The 25,934-nt window shown below is 40.7% G+C and overlaps 1 protein-coding gene across 5 annotated transcripts in view; it reads right to left on the reverse strand.

Annotated features, from left to right (window-relative positions):
• Positions 1-1,962: 1,962 nt before the first annotated feature.
• FMN1 (formin 1) overlaps positions 1,963-25,934 on the reverse strand; it is a 446,009-nt gene continuing 422,037 nt past the window's right edge. For all 5 annotated transcript variants that reach the window (XM_007521682.3, XM_060175174.1, XM_060175177.1 and 2 more), the window contains 2 exons: positions 8,683-8,767; positions 1,963-5,294 (listed from right to left, as the gene is read on the reverse strand). In XM_007521682.3, coding sequence (XP_007521744.2) covers positions 5,250-5,294; positions 8,683-8,767 — 130 coding nt within the window. In that variant the 3' untranslated portion in view covers positions 1,963-5,249. The remainder of the gene's footprint in view (positions 5,295-8,682; positions 8,768-25,934) is intronic.

Consider the following 25,934-nt stretch of genomic DNA (forward strand, 5'->3'; position numbering starts at 1 on the left):
CTGAATGCTGTTTCTATCAGTGTTGATGAAGAGTCTTGGAACATATAAGGCTGCTGAAGCACTTTCAAGCTTCATTTGTTGAAACTTTCTTGAGTCTACTACATTCTAGCAGGGTGATGACTTGGGAAAGACTGATAGATTGCCCAGTCTTTGGGAGGGCAAAGGAGAAACTGTGAAATTAATACTAAGTGCTTCTAACAAGGTGTCAACAATAGGCAGGGGTACAGATATGATAAAAAATAGACCTACTGTAGCTGTCTAGCTAGCTAAATTATACTTGGATTCAATTGCTAGTGGACTTAGAAATGAAGTTATTTGAGGCGATAGGAAACAGAGCTACTAAGACTATTAAAAAAAGATATGTATTAATTAAAGAAAACAAGAGATCAAAACACTATTTTGTCACATGCAGTGCAGGAACTCGAAAGCATTGTGCCATGCATGCAAGGAATACACTCTACCTGCTGAACCATCTCCCTTGCTGCTAGGCCCGTGTCCACTTTTGTGCATGTATGACTCAGGAACTAATTAACTTACTTGCAAAGTACCAAGTCTGCTGATGTTTCATTTTTCCCTTCCAGTTTTTGGTTATTTATTTGTTTCTGATAAGATAAAAAGGATGAAAGAAAAAAATGGAACTCACATAGAGGCAGTTCTCACTCTCAATCTTTAAAGATAATTGAAACTCCTTTTAAAATGCTATGCCAGTTATCTGAATCAGATATTGGGGGTGGGGGACAGTTACCCTTTGGGGGTGGGTATCTTCAATCTCTTTGACACAGAAAGTCCTGAACTGGATTTATCTTTACTTGGGGAGGGAAAGGTTATTATAAAGTAGACATATTTCAGATGTCAGAGAAAGAGTGAAGAGGTTTTCTTGAAAGTGTTATAATATCTGGTTATTGGAGACTGTTCATTGTCCACATACCACACTCCCACTGCTGAGGTGCTGTTAGCTGTGCTGATGAACACAGTGACTTGCTTAATGACAACAGGCATGGGACACACACACACACACACACACACACACACACACACACACACACACACACACACCACACACACACACAATCACAGGTGAGAAAATACCAGAAAGAAAGCAAGACTGTAGTCAAGATAAAAACAACCTCATTGCAGGCAGTATGAAATACCTTTCCAGCCATCAAATCTTTACCAAAAGTACATTTCCATCTTTTCTAGGACATCATCTGATTATGGTCCATGGAAAGAAGCATACCTATGACTTCATCTCTGTGGCAATTTTCACTCCCCCCACCCCAGCCCCTTGCCATAAGAACTTCCTTGGGATCTTCCAGTTTCTCCACCATCAGAGAAGGTCTTCATTTAATAAATACCTTTCCTTTCAAGTGGGGGAAAAGAGGTGTCCAAGGAAGGCTCTGTAGCTTCTGTTGTCCTTACAGAGGGATGGAGGCAGGGGATGAGAGGTTTGGAGATCAGCATACAATAAGGCATTCAATTCCCCCACTATAGTACTAATTTACTTCTTCTAGGGACTATTAAGGCACAACTGTACCACTGAGATTCCTTATCTTCCTTGACTTCTTTCTCCATATTCTCCAGGTTCTTCCAGTGAATGTTTCAAGAGACATCATGAATGACAACATAAGGACTCAGAGGGCAGCAGGTCCATCATTTGTGACCTCAGGGCCACTGCCATCATCAGATTCATTTACTTTTGCTGACCATAGTGGCTCTCATCCCCTGCTACCGTAAGCTGCCTCTTCTTGGGTTAAAAGTCATGTAACAAAGTTGAAAGGATGGAAAACTATCATACAAACTAAAGGATCACAAAAAAATGGCTGGGACAACTATTCTCATACCTGACACAAGACTTGAAAATAAATAAAGTAATAAAAATCAGGCATAAACATTACATAATGCTCAGAGACTCAGTAAACCAAGATGACTTAAAAATTATTAACATTTACACACCCAAAGAGGAGCCATCTAAATACATCAGACATTTACTGAAAGAGCTACAGAAATACATCGATAGCAGCACAATATTTAGTAGGAGACTTCAACACTCTAAACAAATAAAAAGTCATATAACAGCATAGCTCTTTTTAACCTGATTTTATACACCTCACAGATGTGGGATTTTGTACCTAACCTATTTACACAATGTCTTGGTGTGATATTTGATAGATCTCGATAGCCAGGCAAGAATCTGAACTTCAGCCCAACTAGTTTTTGACAAAGAAGCAATGGTAGCCACTCTTCAGAATGGGTTGTGTTTAAGGCAGCAAATGAAACTTGGTTTGCCAGAACTTTTCCCCCACTACTTCCTCTCCATAAAAAGTTTAGAGGCACTTGTTGCATTGGATATACCTCAACCACACTCTAGAAGGCTAATTTTAAGGCTAATTTTTAAGGACTCTACCTGGCAGAATTCTTGGGGACCTCTGCTGAACACTGAATTAATTGAGCAGTGAAGGCTATATTGACAGTGTGGCACATCTGTGGGGTTAGAGTGGGTGTTCAGAGACATGTTGTGGGTCTCACACTAGTAGGGAGTAACAAAAACTCTCTTCTTTTGCCCTGATACACTTGTGCTGCATTTCACACTTTTTGCTTTTTAAATAAAATAATCAGATTTCCCCAACAAAGCCAGGTAGTCTTTGCGCTCTTGAAATTGGTATTGTACTGACAGTCTATCCATCCAGATGCAATCCAACCCTGGCTGCATTTTATAGTTCTCTCAAGTTAAGTGTTTCTCCACATTATCCTTTAGCATAAATATCCGTTAGTTCCATGAAAGTTGTTTACAGGGTCTGTGGCCAAAGGGAAAGTCCTGCTGACCTTCAGTGATTGCTTCATGCTCTGGTGACTTTGAGAGACCTCAAATGACTATAGGATTCCCCTAATAGCAGTCTGCTGCTTGAGGTCATCAAGTCTAGAAGGATCCATAAGGATTTAGATGAGTGCTGGCCTCACTGAACTCAAGGCTGACTGCCATGCTGTGGACAAAACAGGCATTTTTCTTCTGTATGATAATACTAGAATAGTGTCATAGGGCCTAGTGGAGCTGTCGTTGGGGTTTGTCTGAAATTGAAAAAATGAATTTCCTTGGTTTCCCTCACAGCTCAGTGAGAATGAAGAGATATCGTAGAAGAAGGTAGAGTTAAGAAACTTTTTTGCATATGTCTTCTTTTAGTTATGGAAGCCCCCTACCAGCTTTTCAAGTTTGCTTGCTGCATCCTTTTATTTGGGAATTCAGAAAAACAAAAACAACCGAGTCAACCATGTTATCACATTCCTTTCTTTTGAGAGAGTGGTTAGCACCAGCATAAATATAGCTTCTGACATTTGATTTGATCCTGGCTGTGCATAATATTAAGATAGGGTGTCACTTTAATTAATTAGTTGATATCTTTTATCAGGTTCCCTGAGGGGGCTGATGACTGGAAGGTATGTCCTTGGTGGGTGCACAGTCATCTGGCAGCTGAAAGATTCTGGGGAGATGATGAGGACAGAAGAAGCCACACATGGATGCTGGATTGCTTAGCATTTCAAGGTTCTTGCCCATCTGTAGACCATCTTCCACTAACTGGAAGAGAAAGTTCAGGTGCCTTCTGCTTCAGTCAATACATGGTAGTCATTAATGCTATTCTTAAGTCACCTGCCTCATTCTTCCACATTTCCTTTCCCAAGAAGGATTCAAAGAATGATGACTCAAGAAGAAAAAAAAATACCAGGGTTTTTGAAAAGGCCAGGTGGTTTCCTTTGTGACTCAAGAGGCTAGAAAGGCCCCAGAGGTCACAAAAAAGTACATACTCCACTTGAGGTTTAATTTTAATGTCATCACTGCCTTTTTTATGTCAGTATAAAGGGCTGTTTTCTGCTTTGAACTTTTTAACATTGAAGACTTCCACTTCATACCCATAAGCGAAGGTCATGACAAAAGAGCAGATCTTGCTCCTCTGTCTGTAAACTATCTCCAGGGGGCAGAGAGAGGGAGCAAGCCTCACACAGCCTGGACCATAATAATGCAGAGCTCAGCTGCGTGCCATTGTGGTATCACCCATTCTTGAAAGGTCTGATGTGCTCAAATCCTCAGAAGCTTGTTTGAGCAAGTGCTTTGCTTCCAGGCCTGACCTTGCTCAGGTGTCACGGACTTTTCTAGGAGTTGGAGTGTGGAGTCCCTTCTGGTTCAATAAACCACAGTGAGATAACAATAAAACCAGAAGAATGGATTGCTCATATTGGCTATGTCAACTTTTTTTTTTATATACAAGCATTTTTTTTTATATTTTTATTTTATTTATTTATTCCCTTTTGTTGCCCTTGTTGTTTTATTGTTGTAGTTATTATTGTTGTTGTCATTGTTGGATAGGACAGAGAGAAATGGAGAGAGGAGGGGAAGACAGAGAAGAGAGAAAGATAGACACCTGCAGACCTGCTTCACCGCCTGTGAAGCGACTCCCCTGCAGGTGGGGAGCCGGGGTTCGAACCGGGATCCTTATGCCAGTCCTTGTGCTTTGCGCCACCTGCGCTTAACCCACTGCGCTACAGCCCGACTCCCCATTTTTTTTTTTTTTTTTGGTATCAACTTTCTGCATTACAACTGGCTCTCCAGGAGGAGGCAAGTGGCTGACTAACCCCTTCTCTATCCATGTGCAATTCCATTTTCTCTTTTCCACTATGTGAATAGCAGCAGCAGGAACAACAACAGCAACAACAAAATAACCATTCCTCTCTGCTTTGGGAAATACAAAGGCAGATACTTCTTAAATATAATTTTGGTAAGCTTTAAGATTTTTGGCAAGAAAGACATATCAGGATCTTGCTGCACTAGGATCAAAATGAAGACCAATACCAGCAGCAAGTAAAGACTGAAGCTTGAAATTTCACCAGGAAGTTGCCATAAAAGATTCTTCTATCCTTCTGTCACAAATTTACATATAGCAAGCTTGGCTCAGAAAGTCTGAAATCTCCACTTAAAAAAATGTTAAGGATTTTTATTAGTGCTTCTGATTTTAGAGTAAACTTTGGACCTCTACAAGAGACAGTACTCAAATATGCTATTATGTCAGTTTTTTTAATGGTTTCTGTGATTTAGAAAGAGACTTGCAAGAAGTTCTGGGATGCTCACTGCAGAAAGCCTCGGAAAGAAATAGGCATAACAAACACTGAATAGCTCTGTCAAGAACTTTCTGTAGCACTGGTGTTGTCAAAGCTCATACAAGGTACCATGTCCCTGTTGTCATCATGTTCGGGTGTCTCTGTTAGCTGGTGGTCACACTGGCTTCCTTCTGACGCAGTCTTTCTTTCTATTATTAAAGAAAAACGAGTTAATTATCATTCCTTCCTCAAGCCTTCACCTTTTTTGGATTTTGAGAAGTCTACAACATGGAAGAATTTGTACCGGACACCTAGGAAATAGAGTGTGTCTGTCTTTTACCTGAAACCCTCAGTTACCTATCCCTCCAAACCTATCACCCTTATACTCCAAAATAACAACAAAAACTAATCTGCCAATAAACTGAATATACCCACCAGCAATGTTGACCTTCAGCATGCTATGTTCTATTCTTTTGTGACAAAATCCACATGTCATAGTCTTATTCATGAATTCCTCTTATCCCCATTCAAGGTCCACTAACAAAATTAGAAAAACGTCCAAGAATGTTGGCTATTTATATAAGGAGTCTACATATAAATAGACACTGTTTCCAAGTTTAATGGACGCTAAACTAAGCTGAAGAAAAGTGGAAGATGACTATATTTCTTCTCTGTAGAATGTAAAATGGTTTCTATCTTACCCCAAATGCTCTGCTTGGCTCTCCCTAAGCTTTCCTCCCAATGACAGCCTTTTACTAAACAAGTCATGAGAAATGGAGATGTTGTGGCCCTACTGCTTGGTGAGGAAAGATGTGGTTAGTGCTTTCGGCCCCAATTTGGCATGGGATGCCATGACAGGTGACATGGCAGTCCACTGGTATGAGTCAACAATAAGCAAGAAACACAGACCCTCGTGAATTCTTGGAACTTGAGGAACTAAATGTATTAAAGATGGATGGGTGTTCCTGGTCTTTGGGGAGGGTGGACAGAAACTGAAAAAGAAAAGGGAGAAGAATATTCCTTGGAAAGAACAGATACAACTCCATCTCGAATGAACGAGTTCTCACTTGCTTGTGAGTTGTTACAGTGAATTAAAAACTAGTCTAGAAATAAACTCAAGTTGGAGATTTTTAAATACATCTGGAGTCTGAACACCATCCCTGACTTGAGAAATTGAATCCAGAGACTGGGTGATAGCTCACCAGGGAGAGCACACACTTTATCATATGTAAAGACCTGGGTTCAAGTCCGTGGCACCACACAGGAGTACCTGCACCAGAGGAAGTTTCATCATGGTGGAGTGGAGCTATGGTGTTTCTCCTTCTGTCTTCCCTTCTCTATTTATCTCTCCCTCTCTGCTTTGTTTCTGTTGAGTGGGAATGGTGGCACAAAAGTTCCAGCAGGCAAAAAAAAAAAAAAAAAAAATAAGTTATTCAGTTTATAAAGTCTTCTCTAATTTCCACCCAAACCAAATAATCCTAAGAGAAACTGATGTTCACAACTGGACATTGCTGGTGGCAGGGACCATCTCAAAAGAGTCTAGTAGCTCCACTATTCCCCTCTGTCACAGGGCTGAAACAATTCTCTCTGCCTCTAATGTTTTAGGCTATGAAAGCTAGACTTGAGGTCCAGATAACTGCTCTGGAGTAAGGAGTACAAGCTGGCGGAGGGGGAAGATAAAAATCAGGTTCATCAGTCTGAAAGGTGGTGCAGTGAATGAAGCATTGGATGCTCAAGCCTGAGGTCTTGAGTTTGATCGCAAACATCGTGTGCCAGAGTGAAGTTTTGGTTCTCTCTCTCATCTTTCTTTCATATGGATAATTTTTTTTTTTTTAAATCAGGTTAATCTGGGGAAAACAGTGTAATAGTTATGCAAAAGAATTTTCATGACAAAGGCTCTGAAGTCCCAGATTTCATTCCCATGAGCTACCAGAAACCAGAGTTGAACAGTGCTCTGGTCTTAAAAAAGTCAGGTTTAGTCTACTGCTTCTGAAAATATACAAACACATATACTGAATTCACCATCACATGGGCCTAGACGATGTGAACTGACCACGGCTTCCTTGGAAAAGGAATGTGGTCCCACCTTCTCCATTTCTGATTCATTAGTCTTACTCAACCTTCATTTAGCTGCTGAATGGGCTATTCTACAAGATAACAATCTATCAATCAACAAAAAATAATCCTGCAACCTGGGAGCTAGTGCAGTGGATAAAGTGTTGGGCTCTCAAGTTAGGAGGTCCCAAGTTCAATCCCCAGTGTCACATATGTCAGAGTGATGCCCTGGTTTTCTTTCCTTCTTACTCTTTCATTAAAAAAATTGACATTAAATAATAAATTGACACTTAAAAAGGATAAATAACCACACTCAGATTACCAAAGCATCTGCAAAGCAGCTGGCAAAGCAAAAAGTTCTTGTAGCACACAAGGATAAATCAAGTCACTGTGCCCCAGCAGGGTCCAGGAAGCAGGGACAGGAAGTACTCATTGCTCCTTCCCAGGGGAAAAAAGAAAAAAGCAAAAGAAAAATGGAGGAGGGGGGAGTGTGGAGGGAGAGGAAGAAGGGAGAAATGAGTGAAAATCATGTCAATCAATCACAAGAACCAGGGCTAACATTTCTTTTTTTATTTTATTATCATTATTGTTATTATTACTATTATTATAATATTTTACCAGAGTACTGCTCAGCCCTGACGTATGGTGGTGCAGAAGACTGAACCTAGGACTTTGGAGCCTCAAGCATGAGAGTCTGTTTGCATAGCCATTATGCTATCTACCCCTGCCCAGGGCTAACATTCCTTGAGCTCTTCTGTGCTGGGAACTTTGCACATCTTGACTCATCTCCAAAACAACTGTTAAAGCAAAGGGAACATCATGGCCCTCTTGTCTGCTCTCTGAAAAGAAAGAAGCAAAGGACTATCATTTGCTTCTGGTGTGATCCAGAAATAAGGCCCCATTAAGGTCTCACTACTAATGAAGTGGCTAAGATGAACTTTGAGCTGTTCCCACAAGGCCAGGGACATGAGGGTTGAGATTCATTGTAATCCCAACCAGAAACCAGATTGTGCAGGGGTTCTTTTCAAAGCCTGGAAGGATGATGAGGCTGTCAGCTCCTAATCCAGGCAGTGACAACAGACTCCAGAGTGTCGTCATGGTTTTCTTAGCCCTTTGTAGTGACCTTAGGTAGGCTGTATCTGTCTGCCTCTCAATGTTCCCAACTAGCAAATCGCTTTTCTTTAAAGGGAAAAGGAAGAGAGGGAACATGTAAATATTTCTTAGATGCTTTGAGACAAAAGACATCATAGCAGGAAGGACAGAAGATGACAAATGACTAAACTTGTTCTTTTTTTTTTTTTTCAAGGTGTGGGATTTTTGGAGGGAGGCCACAAGAAGCTATGTTTTAATTCCTTACTCTCTACCCTTCACCGCCCCCCCCCCCATATGCTTCCTTACCAGAAGCTGGATACTCCCTGCCACACCTCTGCACTTTATCCTTGAATTTCAGACAGACTAATGGGTGTATCTATATTTAAGTGAAGAATCTTGAGGTCATGTTGATTAAAAAACAAACAAACAAACAAACAAAACATATCTCACCAGACTAGCTGTGGGGTTGATTTTCTTTGTCTCCACTTTCTTCTCCGCTGTCAGTTTGCTGACAGATTCCTGAGCCCTCTTCAGTCTGCAATGGAAGCAGAGAGTGAATGGAAAGGGAAGAGATAGTAAAAAGAGGAAGAGTGGGGCCAGATGGTGGCGCACTTGGTTGAAAGCACATGTTACAAAGTGCAAGGACCCGGGTTTATGAGCTCCCAGTCTCCACCTGCAGGGAGAAAACTTTACGAGTAGTGAAGCAGGGCTGCAGGTGTTTTTCTGTCTCTCTCCCTCTGTATCTCCTCTTACCCTCTTGATTTCTGGCTGTCTCTATATAATAAAAAAGATAATAATAAATTTAAAAATTTGAAAAAAAGAATAGAAAAAAAAGGAAGAGGAAAAAAGAAGAGTCCAGGTTAAACAGAAATCTCTATGCCTGGGTATGACTGTTCAAGCAGCAGTTTAAAAGCAGAAGACACCAAGGACTCTCTTTATATAGCTTATATCTGTTACCAAATGGCCTGTATTTTTCTGAAAGACTACAACAAGATAGTTTTGCTCATGTGAGCAATATAAAGAATTGAAACACATGGATTTATCAAAACAAACAAACAAACAATAAACTGTCTTTACTTAAACACAAATTAGAAGAGACATATGCACCCCTCTTGTTCATAGCTACATTATTCACAATAGCCAAAAAGCGGAGGCAGCCTAAATGCCCATCAACAGGTGAATGGCTATAGAAGTCATAGGATATATGTTCCATGGAATATTATTCTGTAGTAAAAAAAAAAAAAAGATGACATTGTGTCCTTTGGGACAAAATGGATCAGAACTGCCCTTTTTGTGGTCCATTAGCTTGTATGATAGTTTGATTCCTTCAACTATTTTATGTCTGAGATTGTTTTTATCCCTCTGTCTCTAATCTGAATGACAGTCTAGCAGGGTAGAATATTCTTGGCTGAAAAATTTTCTCATTGAGTATTCAATATATTTCTTTCCATTCAAAACTGAATTTCCATTACTGACTGAGAGAAACCACTGGTAACTTTGGGAAACCTATGATTTTGAACCAATACAAGAGCTCCTGATCCCTAGAATACCAGATGAGCCCACTGAATTCTCCTTTCTCACTACTTGGAATGTAATTCACTCAGCAAATGAGAATCTAGAAAATTGAAGTGTTGAGGCCACATAATAAAACGCTACATGCTTGAGTTCACGAACCCATCCAAAGTGGGAAATAAAACCACAGAATGTGAAGACAAAGAAATAAAGACAGGCCATGATTTATATAACTTAGGATCAATTCATCTGCAAAACTGATTTGACAATGGCACTTCTCAATACTACGGCAGCTCTCAGTTCACATATCACACTGCCCGTTAAAGTTTCCTGTTTAGAGAAGTGACCATGAGCCCATCCATGCCAGAATACAACGCATGTAAGATAAAGATCCAGAATCTAGGTCAGACTACTAAGGAGAATCTACTGAATAATTTTAATACTACAATAGTTTAATAAATTAGGCCACACTTATAGAATCTTCTCTTGACTTCTTTCCAGCAAGATTGATTTCCAAGGAGAATACTTGTGTCTCTTTAAGCCTAATTCTAATAAATGATTTATAATGATTCTTTTTCTGATTCCCCAACTTGCAGGGATTTTGTATGTGTGTGTGTATGTGTGTGTGTATGTGTGTGTGTGAGGGTGTGCATATCTTTCAGCTTCACAGGTCCTTTCCATCTTTGAATTACTGTCTCTTCTTATTAAGTTGACCTTCTACCAAGCCTTGTTCAGCACTGCTTTCCTTATTGCCCACACCTCTCAGAGCTCTGCACCACTTTCTTTTTCTTTTTTTTTTTTTTTTTAATATTTTTATTTATTTATGAGAAAGATAGGAGAGAGAAAGAACCAGACATCACTCTGGCACATGTGCTGCCGGGGATCGAACTCAGGACCTCATGCCTGAGAATCCAAAGCTTCACCACTGTACCACCTCCCGGACCACACTGCACCACTTTCTTCTTGTCTTTCCTTTCCTTTTCTTTTCCCCTTCCTTTCTTCCTACCAGAACACTGCTTAGCTCTGGCTTGTGGTGTTTAGGAGACTGAACCTTGGACTTTGGTGAGTCAGGCATGAGAGTTTCTTTGCATAACCATTACACTACTCCTCCCACCTCCTTCTATTTTCTCTGGTCATCTGGGATGATGGTGATAACTAGGAGTGCAGAAAAGAAGTGTGTGAGGCAGTCAGTACTATAGGTAAGATTTACATTTCCAATATTTTAAAATTTATGGATAAGCATACTTTTCATATTAAATTTTATCAGTGTAAGCTATATTTAAAGATATTCAGATTCACTAGTCACTTAAACTTCTCTTCTCAGAATTTAGCCAAGATATACATAATTGGACCAGATAGCATGCTCTCAATTAAACTGTAAAACACACGAGGGTAAAGATGGTAGCTATCATTTTTAATGTCGTGTCTCTCATTCTTGATATAGTAGTTGGCAGGTAATAATGCAGTGACTGAATGGAGACATACAGCAGAAATTGAAAAATATCCTTTACTTTCCTGAAAACTGCTCCCTCTAATTTCTTGAAAGTGCTGAGCCCACAAAAGTTCAAAGGCCTATGGTTCACTTTTGTTGCTTACTTGGATTCTCTAAGCTCTAGAGTTTTGGCCTAAAGAATTGCTGCAAAGCTACTCTGATATCCCAAGAGTGAAGAGATGAGAGTCTTCTAAGTGATGTAACTTCCCCCAGACTATATTACGGATTAACACAGACTGAGTTAATAGTGCAGAACTCCACAGATGTTCCTTCTCTCCTCAGAAATTTTCAATGACTTCCAATCAACTATAGAAGGGGTTAGAGAAGGCTTTCAGAAAAACAATTATATAGTATATGCTTCAGATTTTGTGGGCCATATAGAAGCTGTTGTGATCATTCAAATCTGTTATTAAAGAGTGAAAAAATAAAAACAAAACAAAAACACAGGAAGGAACTGCAATATAATGTAGTTTCTAGTAACTTTATAAATATTGGTAGTGGACTGGATTTGGACAACAGGCTATAATCTACTGAGTCTTGAAATTTAATAATATGGGAGTTGGGCGGCAGAACAGCAGTTAAGCACGGGTAGTGTGAAGTGCAAGGACCAGCGTAAGGATGCTGGTTCAAGCCCCCCCGACTCCCCCACCTGCAGGGGAGTCGCTTCACAAGCAGTGAAGCAGGTCTGCAGGTGTCTATCTTTCTCTCCCCTTCTATGTCTTCCCCTTCTCTCTCCATTTCTTTCTGTCCTACCCAACAATGATGACATCAACTACAACAATAACTACAACAGTAAAACAACAAGGGCAACAAAAGGAAATAAATAAATATATATGAAAAGAAATTTAATAACACATGATTCACGTTCTTTACCTTGCCAATCAAAGATCCTCTGGTCTAGACTTCATTTATTTGCTTCACTTATCTTTTTTAGACCCAGATATTATTTTATCCTTGGACAAACCACTTAACCCCTCTGAGATTTAATTTCCTCGTCTGTCAAAATGGAATTAATACTATATCTACATTGTACAAACCGCTGTGAAAATACAGACAATGTTGTATATGATATTATCAAAGATTTTGTTCTTCCCCTTGTTGTATGGGCTGCCCACTTTAGCTAAACTACTCAGCATTCTCTGCACTCAGGTTTTCTCACCTCTGAGCCCTGCTCTTCCTATTTGCTTTTTACTCACTGTGTGTTCAAATTCTTTCCATTCTTCTATTTCCAACTTAAGTGGCAAAGTCATGAAAGCATCCTTCATCTCTCTTAGCCAGACTAATTGCTCTTGTCTCAAGTGAAAGGGCACTTTGTGACTCTTAAGGCACTTAGGACTTCTCATCTCAGGATGGTGTAAGTGTCTTATTTCCTTTAAACCACAGGAACCACTTGAAGACAATGACCATGCTTACATGCTTCTCCTCCCAATTCTAACATCTAGAACTACGCTCTGCTCAAGTTAGTTATCAGCAAATATCTAAGTGACAACTTTCATAGATAGTTCACCCCTCACCCCCACATACATGCCTTAAACAAGTTTAAATGTTTCCTAAAAACCCAGAGTTGTAGAATGATTATCCTTTGTATTTGTCCTTGGGGGGGAAATCCTCTAAAAGCATTTAAAAATCTAGTTTCAATGATTGGTTAGTTAAGAGAGTCCCACATAGGGGTAAAGAAAGGAAAGGAACTCAAATTCACCTTGAGGTGCTCAGTATTTATATGTGTCAGTTTGTGAATACACTCCAGGACTCCTACAGATAACTCATTACTTGCCCACAAAGACTGAGGCTCAAAAGGAATTTTACAACTTGTCCAAACTCTGGAATTTGCCTCACTTACAAAGTAGTATTTTTATTTTATATATTATTTAGTCGAAGAAAAACAATAATTTATCATGCATATAGGCAGTTTCTACCTATATGCATGATAAATCTTCCTCTTGGGTCTATTATTTATGGGCTTGTTTTTGATTCTGGTCTAGATACTGGCTCTATTTTTGTTTCTGGTCTAAATATTTATACTGGAGCATCACAGTATCAGTGTTCATGATTACTCATGGGCAAATATCCACACTTGGCTTTGTGGCAACCCCTCAAAAACAAAGCTCAGTCCTGAAATACAGGGAGGATACGGGGGCGGGGGGAGAGGAGGGTAGAGAAACACAAAAATAAGTTAGAGAAAAAACAATTATTCTCAATGAACAAATGTATCAGTAAAATTTACTCTTGAAAATTCTACCTTTTCTTATTTCTTACTGTGTACATGTGCTCCATGAGGAATTATTGAAGCCCCATGGTTAATTTACTACTCAGCTTTACTGAGGAAAGGTACCAGGCTGAGACAGCACAGTGACACCTGTCCTCTAATGTTCTTGTTGAACATTACTCTGTATACATGATTACATTACTCTGTATACATGATGTATACATTACTCTGTAGAAGTGACCTGTGGGGCTGGGTGGGAGTGCACCTGGTAGAGCACATATTACCATACACCTGCAAGGGGAAGTTCCATGAGTGGTAGAGCAGTACCATGGGTTTTCCTCTCTCTCTCTCTCTTCCTCCCTCCCTCCCTCCCTCCCTCCCTCTGTCAAAACAGAAAAAGAAAAAAAAATGTTGCTGGAATAATGAAGTTGTGCAGGCCCCAATAATAACCAGGGCAAAATAAAAAGATTTGCAACTGTGGTTCTGTATCTGGGGAAAGTGGAAAGTGGAAAGTTTTAAGAATACCTCTCATCCGAACACTGATAATGCACAAACCATACTTCGCAAAAATTAAATCTGTATTGAAGTCACAGTTTTTTTTTTTTAAAATAAAATCACACATGCTTTTTTCCATCTAGCAGAGAGCTGGATGATAAAGCAGCTCAGTAAACTACATTCCCAAAAGTGACACACCTTCCTGTACAGAGGCTCAGGCCCCCATAGCTACAATTCTCATTCGCTGAGAGAGCTTAGAAATGGGCATATTTTTGGGACTTCTACAGAGATATTTATGTGGGCCAGTTAAATCAAACCAATTCATAACCAATTATGAAGAAATGATTTTTTTTGACATCTAGGTTCAGGTATACAAAGCAGAATATACTAAAACCAAAACAAAGTTTATGATAACAAAGTTTATGATAACAGAAGTATCCCGCGGCAAAAAAGTGGCTCGCTTCATTCCTGTCCCACATCTTGGAATCTGAGTCTATGCCCAAAGTTTGGCGTCATGCGAAGATTATAGCGGTTTTGAAACCAAAGAAAGACCCAACACTGGCCGCCAGCTATAGACCAATTTCTCTCCTCTCCGTGTGTTACAAACTCCTTGAGAGGCTGCTTCTGTCACGTATTTCTCATCTTACAGAGAAATTCCTATCACCCGCCCAAGCTGGTTTCCGCCCAGGAAGATCTACCTGCGAACAAGCCCTGGCCCTCTCAACTTACATTGAAAATGGATTCCAGAAGAATTTAAAGACGGGTGCTGTTTTTGTTGATCTCACAGCAGCCTATGACACTGTCTGGCACCGTGGTCTCCTAGTCAAGTTCTCAAGATGCCTCCATGGGTGGCCAACACTATATCGTTTCTTCTCCAAAACAGAAGATTCTGGGTGCATCTGGGTGACAAGTCTAGCAGATGGAGACTTGTCTCAAGTGGCCTCCCCCAGGGCTCTGTTCTGGCTCCTACGCTATTTAATATTTACATCAATGACCTCCCAGAAACTTCTTCAAGGAAGTTCATCTACGCCGATGACATCTGCTGTGCAACTCAGGCATCCAAGTTTGACATCCTCAAGGAAACACTCATGAAAGACATGTCTCTGATATCTGATTACTGTAAAAAATGGCGACTAATCCCTAGCACTGCAAAAACGGTATCATGTGTTTTCCATCTACACCATGCCTCGGCCTCGCGTGAGCTTAATGTGCAGCTTGGCGATACGAGAATCCGGCATGAAGCCCAGCCAGTCTATGTTGGCGTTACTCTCGATCGCACTCTGTCGTTTCACGAACATCTCATAAAAACTGCAGCAAAGGTGGGCGCGAGGAATCACATCATTGCAAGACTGGCCAGCTCCTCATGGGGCGCGAGCACTTCTACACTACGATCATCATCTCTGGCATTATGCTATTCCACTGCAGAATACTGTGCCCCAGTATGGTTCCGTAGCCCCCATGTCCACTTGGTCGATTCCAAATTATATTCCTCCATGAGGATAATTTCTGGAACCGTCCATTCCACCCTGGTTCCATGGCTGCCAGTTCTTAGCAACATCGCCCCGCCAGATATTCGTCGGGATGCGGCATCATCTAAGTTCATTTCCCACGTCTACGCTCGACCGGACCTGCCAATATACGCGGATATCTTCGCCCACCCTGTCCAACGCTTGACGTCTCGTCACCCAATCTGGTCCCCTACGCCTACACTGAACTTCCCTGTTCCAGACTCTTGGAAACAGAGTTGGCAGTCAGCTGAGGTAAAGAACAAACACCTCATCACAGACCCCTGCAAGTGTCAACCCGGCTTTGACCTAGCATGTTATGATTGGGCCCTCCTCAATCGCTATCGAACAGGCCATGGCCTGTGCGCTGCTATGTTCCATCGCTGGGGAGTCAGAGATGACCCGAACTGCCCCTGCGGCTCCAGACAGACTATGACCCACATAGTCAACGACTGCCACCTCTCCAGATTCAAAGGAGGTCTCGAAACTTTACATCAGGCTCAACCTGATGCTGTTGACTGGCTACAGAAGAAGGGCAAATGCTAGAAGAAGAAAAAACAGAAGTACCTTCACTTTTTTTTTTTTTTAAGACAGCGACAGAGAGGCAGAAAGGCAGCGAGAGAATGAGAACAGCACCACAGTTTCCTTCAGTGTGGTGGGGGCAGGGCTTGAACCTGGACCTGGGTCGTGCACATGGCAAACCAAGTGAACTATTTCACAGGTCCTGTACATTTATTTATTTCTGTCCACAGAAATGAAGTGCACTTTCTGATAAAGAGGTAAGAGATTAGGGAAGTGGGATACTCATGTTCAGGCTGTCTTACTCATCTAGTCACCAATCTTTTACAACATTTTCAAACTATATTCAAAAGAGTCCTAACAGTAAACAAAGGTGTCTCGGGGTCAAGAGGTAACATTATGGGAATCCCAACATCTTCAAACCCTGTTTCTATCAGAAAAGTCTTATTTTTTGTTTGTTTTATTTATTGGCATTTCATACATTTTTTTTCACTTGGACAGAAAAAGAAATCTAATGTTTAAAATAAAAGTTGGAAAAAAATTATGTGCATGGAATTTAATAGAGCCCCCTGAAGAAGAGAGAAAAGAAAAGAAATATTCTTCCTTTCCAAGAAAAAGGCAGCCAACTGAAATCTCTTCCCAAATGTTCTGGGATATCTTGGAGATGGACAGAAAGCTGAATAAGAAAACAAAACCCTAAAAATGATGATTCTTCAGATGGCCAGGATTTCAGTGCATGAGACAATACCAACTCTTTAAAACACAAAGTGTGCATTTCTGTCTAATCTCCCTGATTTCAGTCCTATATTGTCTAGTCTCCTTTTCTTTTTGATGATCCCAGAATGAAAAGTCAGCAGACAAGTTGTGTGGTGGTGCACCTGCTAGAAAGTACACATTACTATGTGCAAGGACTGAGTTTAAGCCCTTGGTCTCCACCTGCAGGGGCTAAATTTCATGAGCCATGAAGCATGTGTTATAGGTGTCTGCCTTTCTCTCTCTTTCTCTATATCCACCCCCTCTCAATTTCTATCTGTCCTATTAAATAAAAGAAAAAAATGGCAACAGGAAGTTGTAGATTCGAGTGCAGGCATGAAGCCCCAGTGATATCCCCGATGGCAATGGAAAAAAAAGTTAATGGATCCATCTGATTATACCCCATCTAAGGTTCTAATTGCTGTGAGTGTATTGCACACGTTGGGGCCATTTTTTCTTTTCTCTTTTCTTTCTTTTCTATTCTGACTACCTGAGTTATAACAGCCTTTCCCATTTATAACTTCTGGGTAACTCTTTTGAGTGGTGAAACACCCAATTCAGTGTACATATCACCATGTACAAGGACCTGGGTTTGAGCCTCCACTCCCCACCTGCAGGGGGGAAGCTTCACAAGCAGTAAAGCAGGTTGGCTGATGTCTCAGTTTCTCTCTCTCTCCCTCTTTACTGCCCCCACTTAATTTCTCTCTGTTCTATTTTAATAGGTGGGGGTCGGGGGACGGCAAACATGACCACGCAGGCACTGAGCTCCAGCAATAACCCTGGTGGCAATAATAACAATAATTTAAAAAGTCACATGCATAACAACTTGGTATCTGAACACAGCTAATTTTAAACTATGGATCAGGAGGGAGATCTACATTGTGAATAGTAGGGCTAATTTTAGAATTTAAATTGGGTAAATGCTCTGGAAAGGACAAAATTATGGTGACCAGAGAATGACCACTGACTGCAACATGATGTGTAAGGCCTGAGAAGAGATTAGTAGTAGGCTGAGTACAGAAGAGTTATTAGGGCAGTGACAGTACTTAGTAATATTATCATGATGGATCTTTAAACACAGAATATTCAACACCAGAAGTGAACCTCAGGGCCAACTGCTGACTCTGGATGATTATGATGTGTCCATATAGATTTTCTTGTTGCTAGGAAAAAAACCCAAAACAGTGGGGTCAGGTAGTGACACATCTGATAGAATACACAGGTTACTGTGTCCAAGGAGTGGGATTCAAGAACCTGGTCACCACCTGTGTGGGGGAGACTTCATGAGTGGCCAAGTAAGGCTGCAGGTGTCTATCCGCCTCTCAATTTGTGTGTGTATTTGTGTGTGTGTGCGCACGCGCATGCGCGTGTGCACGCGTGCGTGATAAAGAGAGGGAGAGAGAGAGAGAGAACTGTTCATGGGGGAGAGACTATGCAGAAGGTGTATGGGAAATCAGTGTACTTCTCTCTCAATTTTGTTGTAGATCTATAACTGTTATGAAAAAGTTGTAACAAATCAAATGATTCCCTCAAACATATTATTGTTTCAAATACCTGTTGGTGTTATTTGTTAGGAATTACCTTATGTGATGATGACCACTTATTTCAAGTAGAAAGTATAGAGCCTGGCCATATATGCAGGGTATCCTTGATAATAAGCCACTTGCTTTTGTCATGTAAACGGCAAGGCCAAGGAAGAAGTATCTTCAGGATTATAGGGGTGAAGTTTCTGCCTGAAGGGATACTCACTTCAAAGAGGAAGCTCCATCAGTGGGACAGGGTTCAACTCCCAGCATCACTATAAGCCAGAGCTGAACAGTGCTCTGGAGTCTGTCTCTCTCTTTCTCAGGCATAAGAGTCTTGGAGAAGTCAGAGAATGGCTACAGGAAGCTGCAAAATGAAATGCCAACTGACTATTCATTTCTCTGCCACACAGTCTCTTTGCAAGCTTAACGTAAGTTATGTAGGCCAAGGGGGCAAAGAATAATATGCAGAGAGGCTTTGGGACATGTGGATGGGTTTGTTTGCTAAGAAAACTTAAGATCTCATTTACAGCATTTCAGATGGGGGAGGGGGAGGGCAGCATTCTGGTTTTTCTCTTCACTAGGATTATCTGAAAGATGGTGATAGTCTCATAGGAGTAATTTTGTTTCAACATTGTGTTTTTTTCAGAAGACCATAGTAAGGCCTGTCCCTTTGTTCACTGAATCTGAATGTCAGAAGTCAGGCTCTGTGCACTCAGTGGAGTTTATTCTGGCCTTTGGAGACTCATCAGTTCTCCACAAGTTACTGTTCTCCATTAACCAAGCCAAGTTGTTTCTACACAGTCAAGAAAAAGAGATTAATGTTTACCTTTGGGTGAAAATAAAGGAAATCATGGAGAAATTCTGGGGGCTACAGGGACCTTCTTATTTCTATCCACCATGACAGCGACTCTGTAAGTAGTTATAAATTCTTTTTTAGTTCTGAATTCTTGCTGTAAGTATTACATGGGAATAAAAGCTATACATGTCAATGTCACTCTTCACTGTCAGTAAAAAATAAACAATGTAAAGACCAAACTCATTAGCTCCTCACCATAAAGGGAAATTTCTTCCTCTCTGTAGCAGCTGATGAAAACACTGCTGACTACCCTTTGTGGAATGTTCCCAAAGGGTAAGAAAATAGAACAGAGGAGAGAACCTTAGGCAGAATGAAGTAACAGATAACCCCTAAATCTTAGGAAGGCCACTGGATTATATACTTAGCCAGAAACATGCCTTCTTTATTATTATTATTATTATTTATGTTTGAGTTCCACTCAGATTCTGACCTGCCCACCACTCCACACTCCCCTAGGTCATGGTCACTAATAGCATTGTAAGGGACCAGTAGGAAAGTCACACAGGTCTTAAACTTAAAATACCCAGCTAAGCTTGCATATTACCATGTGCAAGAACCCGGGTTCAAGTCCTTGGTTCTTATCTGCAGTGGGGAAGCTTCACAGGTGGTGAAAGAAGGCTGTAGGTCTGTCTCTTGCTCTTCCTATCTTCTTCTCCTCTCTCTATTTCTATCTGTCCTATGAGATAATATACACACACCCAGAAAAAATAGCCGCAGTGGATTCATAGTGCAACTACTGAGCCCTAGTGACAGCTGCCCTAGTGGCAATTAAAAAGTAAATAATAATATGTCCAAAATGTGACTGCTTCCCTCTCTCCACCCCAACCCCCAAGAGACTGTTCTATTTTCACAATGAAGGATGCTGCCCTCTTGGTTACCAAATTTCACCAGCTCCACAATCAGCCACTTCATAGCTTTTGTGGGTTATGACTTGAAATACCCAAACACACTTTGACTTCAAGTGATTAATTGCAGAACAAAGGCCTCTTCCGTTTTCAGAGCTTCTCCCCCAGGCTGCAGGGGAGTGGAAGTGAGGAGGGGGTAACTCCTGGCTTGCCCTGCAAGGCATGATCAGTTAAAGCCAATCATTCTGCACTTGGGAGAGGAAACACCCCGGAGCCTCCCCAGCCATGTAGGTGCAGAGTGAAAGGTAACAGCATTGCCTTTCCTTGTTGGGGGAGAGGTGTCTGGGAGACAGCTTGGAGGCTGGAGTCAGCTCTGTGTCATAAATCTGCAGAGTTAATTGCAACACACAGCAAGTCTTTGGAAAGCCTTCCATTCGGATAATGAAGACAAGCATGCACTTGTAAATCCCAACTCTCCCTTCTTCAGTTTTGAAACCCATACCACCTACTGAGTCTCACCCCAAACAAGACCTGATCAGAGCCAGTTTGCACAGGGGATTCAAATAAAAGGAGAGAGAGAGAGAGAGAGAGAGAGAGAGAGAGAGAGAGGTAGTCTTTCTGGCACCCCTCAAAGCATATGATCCAGGCAGCCCCTACTATTTTTATCTATCCCATGCCCAAGGTAGGAGCTGTCAGGAGGATCACAGATAAGCAGTTTAGATGTTTTCTAGTAGAATGAAGGATACAAGCATTAGGTTTCCACTGCTGTCTGCCAAGCTAGGAAAGCAGAGTGCAGATAGATGCTAAGGCTCCCATTTGAGCTCCAGAGAGGTCTGAGGTTTGGCACAGTCATGAAACCCAAGGATATTCACTTCCTCCCCCTGTAAGTTTGTTTAAAAAGATAAATTGAAAGTAATACAGCCCAAAACAGATAAGGTGATTATTTTTTACCCCGCTAGCTAATTGTTCTTGTTCTGAATGTGGCTATCTTCTTTTATAAAGTCATTGCAATTTTAGAGGGCTAAGGAAAAGCAATCTTTGTGGTATTTATTTAGGGTGAATTCTACTGCCAAATCCCAAATAAATATTTAATCTATCAGCAGAAGATAGAAGAGAGAGAGAAAAGAAGACAGCAGAGACTGAAATAGGCTTCAACATGGTAAAAAAAAAAAAAAAGAGTGATTGTCTATTTGTTCAACAAGTATGAACTAAGTACTGATAGCACATAAGGAAAAACAAGAAGCCAAAGAGAAAATAAGAAATATAAGACATTGCTCTTGTCTTCAAGGGCCCATGATGTCTTCAAGGGAGTAAATGTCTGTAACCAGATGATGAAAAAAGCACCAATCCCAAGTTAGAGAGAGGATGAATTCCCCAAATCCTGAAGGAAAGATTAACTCACAGAAATTGGTGAAAGCTTCTTAAAGGTAACAGTATATGCTCACCAGTTTACATTCTCCCACAGTAGAGTTCCAGAGCCTGTATAGTACTTAAAATTAATGGATATTTTAAGAATACTTAGGTATTTTGAAAGTTTTTTTCTATAAGCCAAATACTACAAATTTATATTATGCAAATATATGAGATACTGTTGTAGATTGGGCACTAAGGGTGGGAAAGATGCCACAAAGATTGGCCTTAGAAATCACATGATGGTGGCCTGAGAGCTAGCTCAGTGGGTAAGGTGTTAGGTTGGCATGCGTTTGGTCTCAAATTCAATCTCAAGTACCATATATTCCAGAGTAGTACTCTGGTTCCTTTTTCTCATAAATAAGTAGATAAAGCCTTTGAAAATAGTATCGGACTGGTTCCTCTAAAACGGCACTAAACTTCTCAAGTCTAGATCTTTGTCATGCTATCTTTAAGAATGCCCTTCTTATCAGCTGCTTCCCCTTGAAGGTGGTATGTAAGAAGCAAGGCAAGAAATGGGAAACACAGGGTGAAGTTTGGACTGGGCGAGGCAGAAAGATATAAGATATGAAGCAAAGAACTCAAGACTAGGGCAAGATGGAGCGGGAAGAGAGGACACAATGGTTAAGAGATTTGGTTTGTCTGGAGTGATTTACATGCATGGGGTAATAAGGACCTGCACTCATGCATCATCAACTGCCAAGCAAACCATTATTCCCCCTATAAAGTAGTCTGGGGGGGGGGAATAGAAGATTGACTTTTGTAAGTAGTTGGATTCATGTGCTCTGTCAACATCCAATTCATTTTCTATCTAAAATCCCAGCAAATCAAGATGGGAAGAAACCTGCCAGATCAAAATTTAGCAACTCTCAAACTTGACTGAACATGTAAGAACATCCAGATGTATCCTCCCTACCTCCTCCAGGGTTTACCTGAGTTTTTTTTTTTTTTCTGTCATCATCAACCAAGGTTATTACTGGGAATCAGTGTCTGCATGATAAATCCACTGTTCCCAGTGGCCATTTTTTTTTTTTTTAAATTTATTGCTAGATAGGACAGACAGAAATTGAGAGGGGAGGGAGAAATAGAAAGGGAGAAGCAAAGAAAGATACCCATGGACCTGCTTCACCAATTGTGACGTTTTTCCCACCCTCTGCCCCTTTAAGGGGGATCAGGGTCCTAAACCCATGTCCCCTTGCATTGTAATTTGTGTGTTCAACCAGGTGCACCACTGTCCAGCACCTTTACCTGACCTATTCAAGTAAGGGATGTTCATGAAGCCAAAGTATTTATGGAAATAAACCATGGTAAAAATGATCTCTTGTTCTGCCCTGTCTGTGGGGGAGCTTTCTAATATTGCAGCCTTTTAAGGTCCATCCAGATTCGGATTCAGTTTATCCGTTTAATTTTTTTTTTTTTTTTATGAAGCTCTCTAGGTTATTTGGAAGACTTGCTAGATTTAGAAGTAACTGTTCTCTAATATCGCCCCCCCCATTCTGAATGCATTTTATACCCACTGATTGAGGGTGGTCCTGCTTATCTACCCAAAGCCCTGCACTCCATATTTCTTTGGGATTATTATTTTCCTTCAAACTTTTACACCATCCAGGATCTTCACTGCTTAATTAATCGTTTTTACTATGCTGTGAAGTTCTTTCTAAACTAGTAAACTATTAATAAGCACCATGCTAGAGAATGTACTTTGACTTTATGTTTTAGAGATGGGAAGAGACATATAGACTTGTAACATGGTAAGTTGGAATGAATTAAGTGCAAAGAAAAAAATGTCTTCAGGGGACCAGAGTAAAAAGCATTTCTACTTAAGAATATTTCAGAAATTTTCAGAGGTATTGGACTTCAGACATAGTTCTTAAAGGAAGAGTATACTTTAGCAGGGAATAACTAGGGGGCAATACAGTATAAAGAAATTCTCTCTTTTTTAAAAAAATTATTGATTTTATCTATTTATTGCATAGAGATAGCCAGAAATTGAGAGGGAAGGGGGTCACAGAAGAAGAGACAGACACCTGCTTCACCATTCACAAAGTTTTTCTCCTGCCGGTAGAGATCAGGGGTTCTCAGACTTGGGTCTTTGTGCATTACAATGTGCACTTAACCAGGTATGCCACCACCCAAGCCCCTAAAGAAATTCTCTAATCTGTCATAAGAAAAATGTAAATTAACAAAACATTGCACTATTACTATTACGCCACACTTTCTAAAATGGCCATCATCAAAGACAAGAAATGACAATTGCTAGTGTGGGTGTAGAGGAATGGGAGCCCTTGTGAACTTGTGTTGTTATAAATTGGCATAGTCCTGAAAGCAGAAGTGCACTAGAGTTTGCAGTGAGTACTCCCCTAACATTTCCTCTCCACTATTCCAAGCTTTGGGTCCATGACTGCTCAACAATTTGTTTGGCTTCGTATGTTAACTCTCTTTTCAGTCACCAGGTTCCAGATGTCATCAGGATGCCGGCCAGGCTTCCCTGGACTGAAGACCCCACCAATGTGTCCTAGAGCTCAGCTTCCCCAGAGACACACCCTACTAGGGAAAGAGAGAGGCAGACTGGGAGTATGGACCATGTTCAATGCCCATGTTTAGCAGGGAAGCAATTACAGAAGCCAGACCTTCTACCTTCTGCAACCCACAAAGACCCTGGGTCCATGCTCCCAAAGGGATAGAGAATGGGAAAGCTATCAGGGGAGGGGGTGGGAAATGGAGATTGGGTGGTGGGAATTGTATGGAATTGTACCCCTCCTACCCTATGGTTTTGTTAATTAATCCTTTCTTAAATAAAAATAAATAAATAAATTGGCATAGATACTATAGAAAACAGTATGATGGATCTTCCAAACATTAAAATTAGAAATAGTACATGATTCAATAATTCTGTGAATATATTCAAAGGAAAGAAAACATAAGGTTTAAAGATATTTATTTTCATTGAACCATTTGTTTTAATTTTATTTACAATAGCCAAGTCATAGAAACAGCTTAAGTGTCCGCTGATGGATGAAGGTTCAAAGAAGTGTGGTGTACACAGTACACACACACACACACACACACACACACACACACAGAGAGAGAGAGAGAACAAGAGAGGGATAGAAAGAGTGTGGGGAGAGAGAGAATAATATTACTCAACCCTAAAAATCTGAGAAATCGGGAGTCGGGCTGTAGTGCAGCGGGTTAAGTGCAGGTGGCGCAAAGCACAAGGACTGGCATAAGGATCCGAGTTCGAACTCCGGCTCCCACCTGCAGGGGAGTTGCTTCACAGGCGGTGAAGCAGGTCTGCAGGTGTCTGTCTTTCTCTCCCCCTCTCTGTCTTCCCCTCCTCTCTCCGTTTCTCTCTGTCCTATACAACAACAACGACAACAACAATAATAACTACAACAATAAAACAAGGGCAACAAAAGGGAATAAATAAATAAAATAAAATATTTTAAAAAAATTTTAAAAAATCTGAGAAATCCTATCATTTGTGACTATGTGGAACTTGAGGAATTTATATTAAGTAAAATAAGTCAAAGAGAGACAAATGTCACAATGACTTTTATAAGAGGTAATACATACACACATGTGAGACAGAGAGACAGAGAGAGAGAGAGAGAGAGAGATCAGACTTGTGATTACCAGAAATGGAGAGTGTGGGAGAGGGAAATTCAAGGAAGGTAGTTGAAAGGTACAAATCCTAAATTATAAGATGCAGGATGGGGTGGGGCTGAGAAGTGGCTTGCCAGGCAAGTTTATGTCTTCTGTGCATGAGGTTCCAGTTTCCCTCCCCAGTGGGAGCACCATGGACAGCACCAAGGGTGAACCAGGTGGAACTACATGGATGGTTGAGTGGTGCTTTAGTACTTCTTCCCCTCATTCCCTCTGTTTATCTGCCTCTAAATAAAAACTGGACCAGGGATGTGACTCAGTGGTACTCCATATGCAGAAGCCCCTAAGTTTGTTCCCCAGTACTGCATGAAACAATAAACAAACAAATAAAAAAGACCCAGGAGAAATATGCCCTAGAGATAACATGCAGCATGACAAGTACAAATGATATTACTAGGTTGTACAGGAAATCTTTCCAGAAAATTGATCCTGATGCTATTCTGATGGGAGTTCTTATCGCAAGGGAAAAAAAATCATTTTTCTTTTCATTGTAAATATGAGAGGATGAATGTTAGCTAAACCTATTACAACAATCATTTTGCCATGCATGTAGATCAAACCAGCATGTAATACTCCCTAAATGTACATAGTGACCTAAGGCTCATACTCTAGAAGTAACATGGAACACCTGAAACAGTTCAAACTTTATTGTTAAATAAAACCTAGCTCCCTAACCTTATCCTGCTGTCTGTTAGTGAAACTGTGATGATGGAACCCTTCACTCTCTTCTGGACTTCTCTATGAAAAGAATATCTCCTTCTCAGGGACATGCAAGGGCCCAATAAGTTAATTAAACCTACTGTGGTTCATTTTCTTCCCTTTATGTCATTGGAAATGAATACACACACACACACACACACACACACACACACACACGAAACAAATGTGATCTAATTTCTGCTTCAGAAAGATGACTG

The sequence above is a fragment of the Erinaceus europaeus genome, chromosome 16 (assembly GCF_950295315.1).
Source record: "Erinaceus europaeus chromosome 16, mEriEur2.1, whole genome shotgun sequence".
Taxonomy (NCBI): Eukaryota; Metazoa; Chordata; class Mammalia; order Eulipotyphla; family Erinaceidae; genus Erinaceus; species Erinaceus europaeus.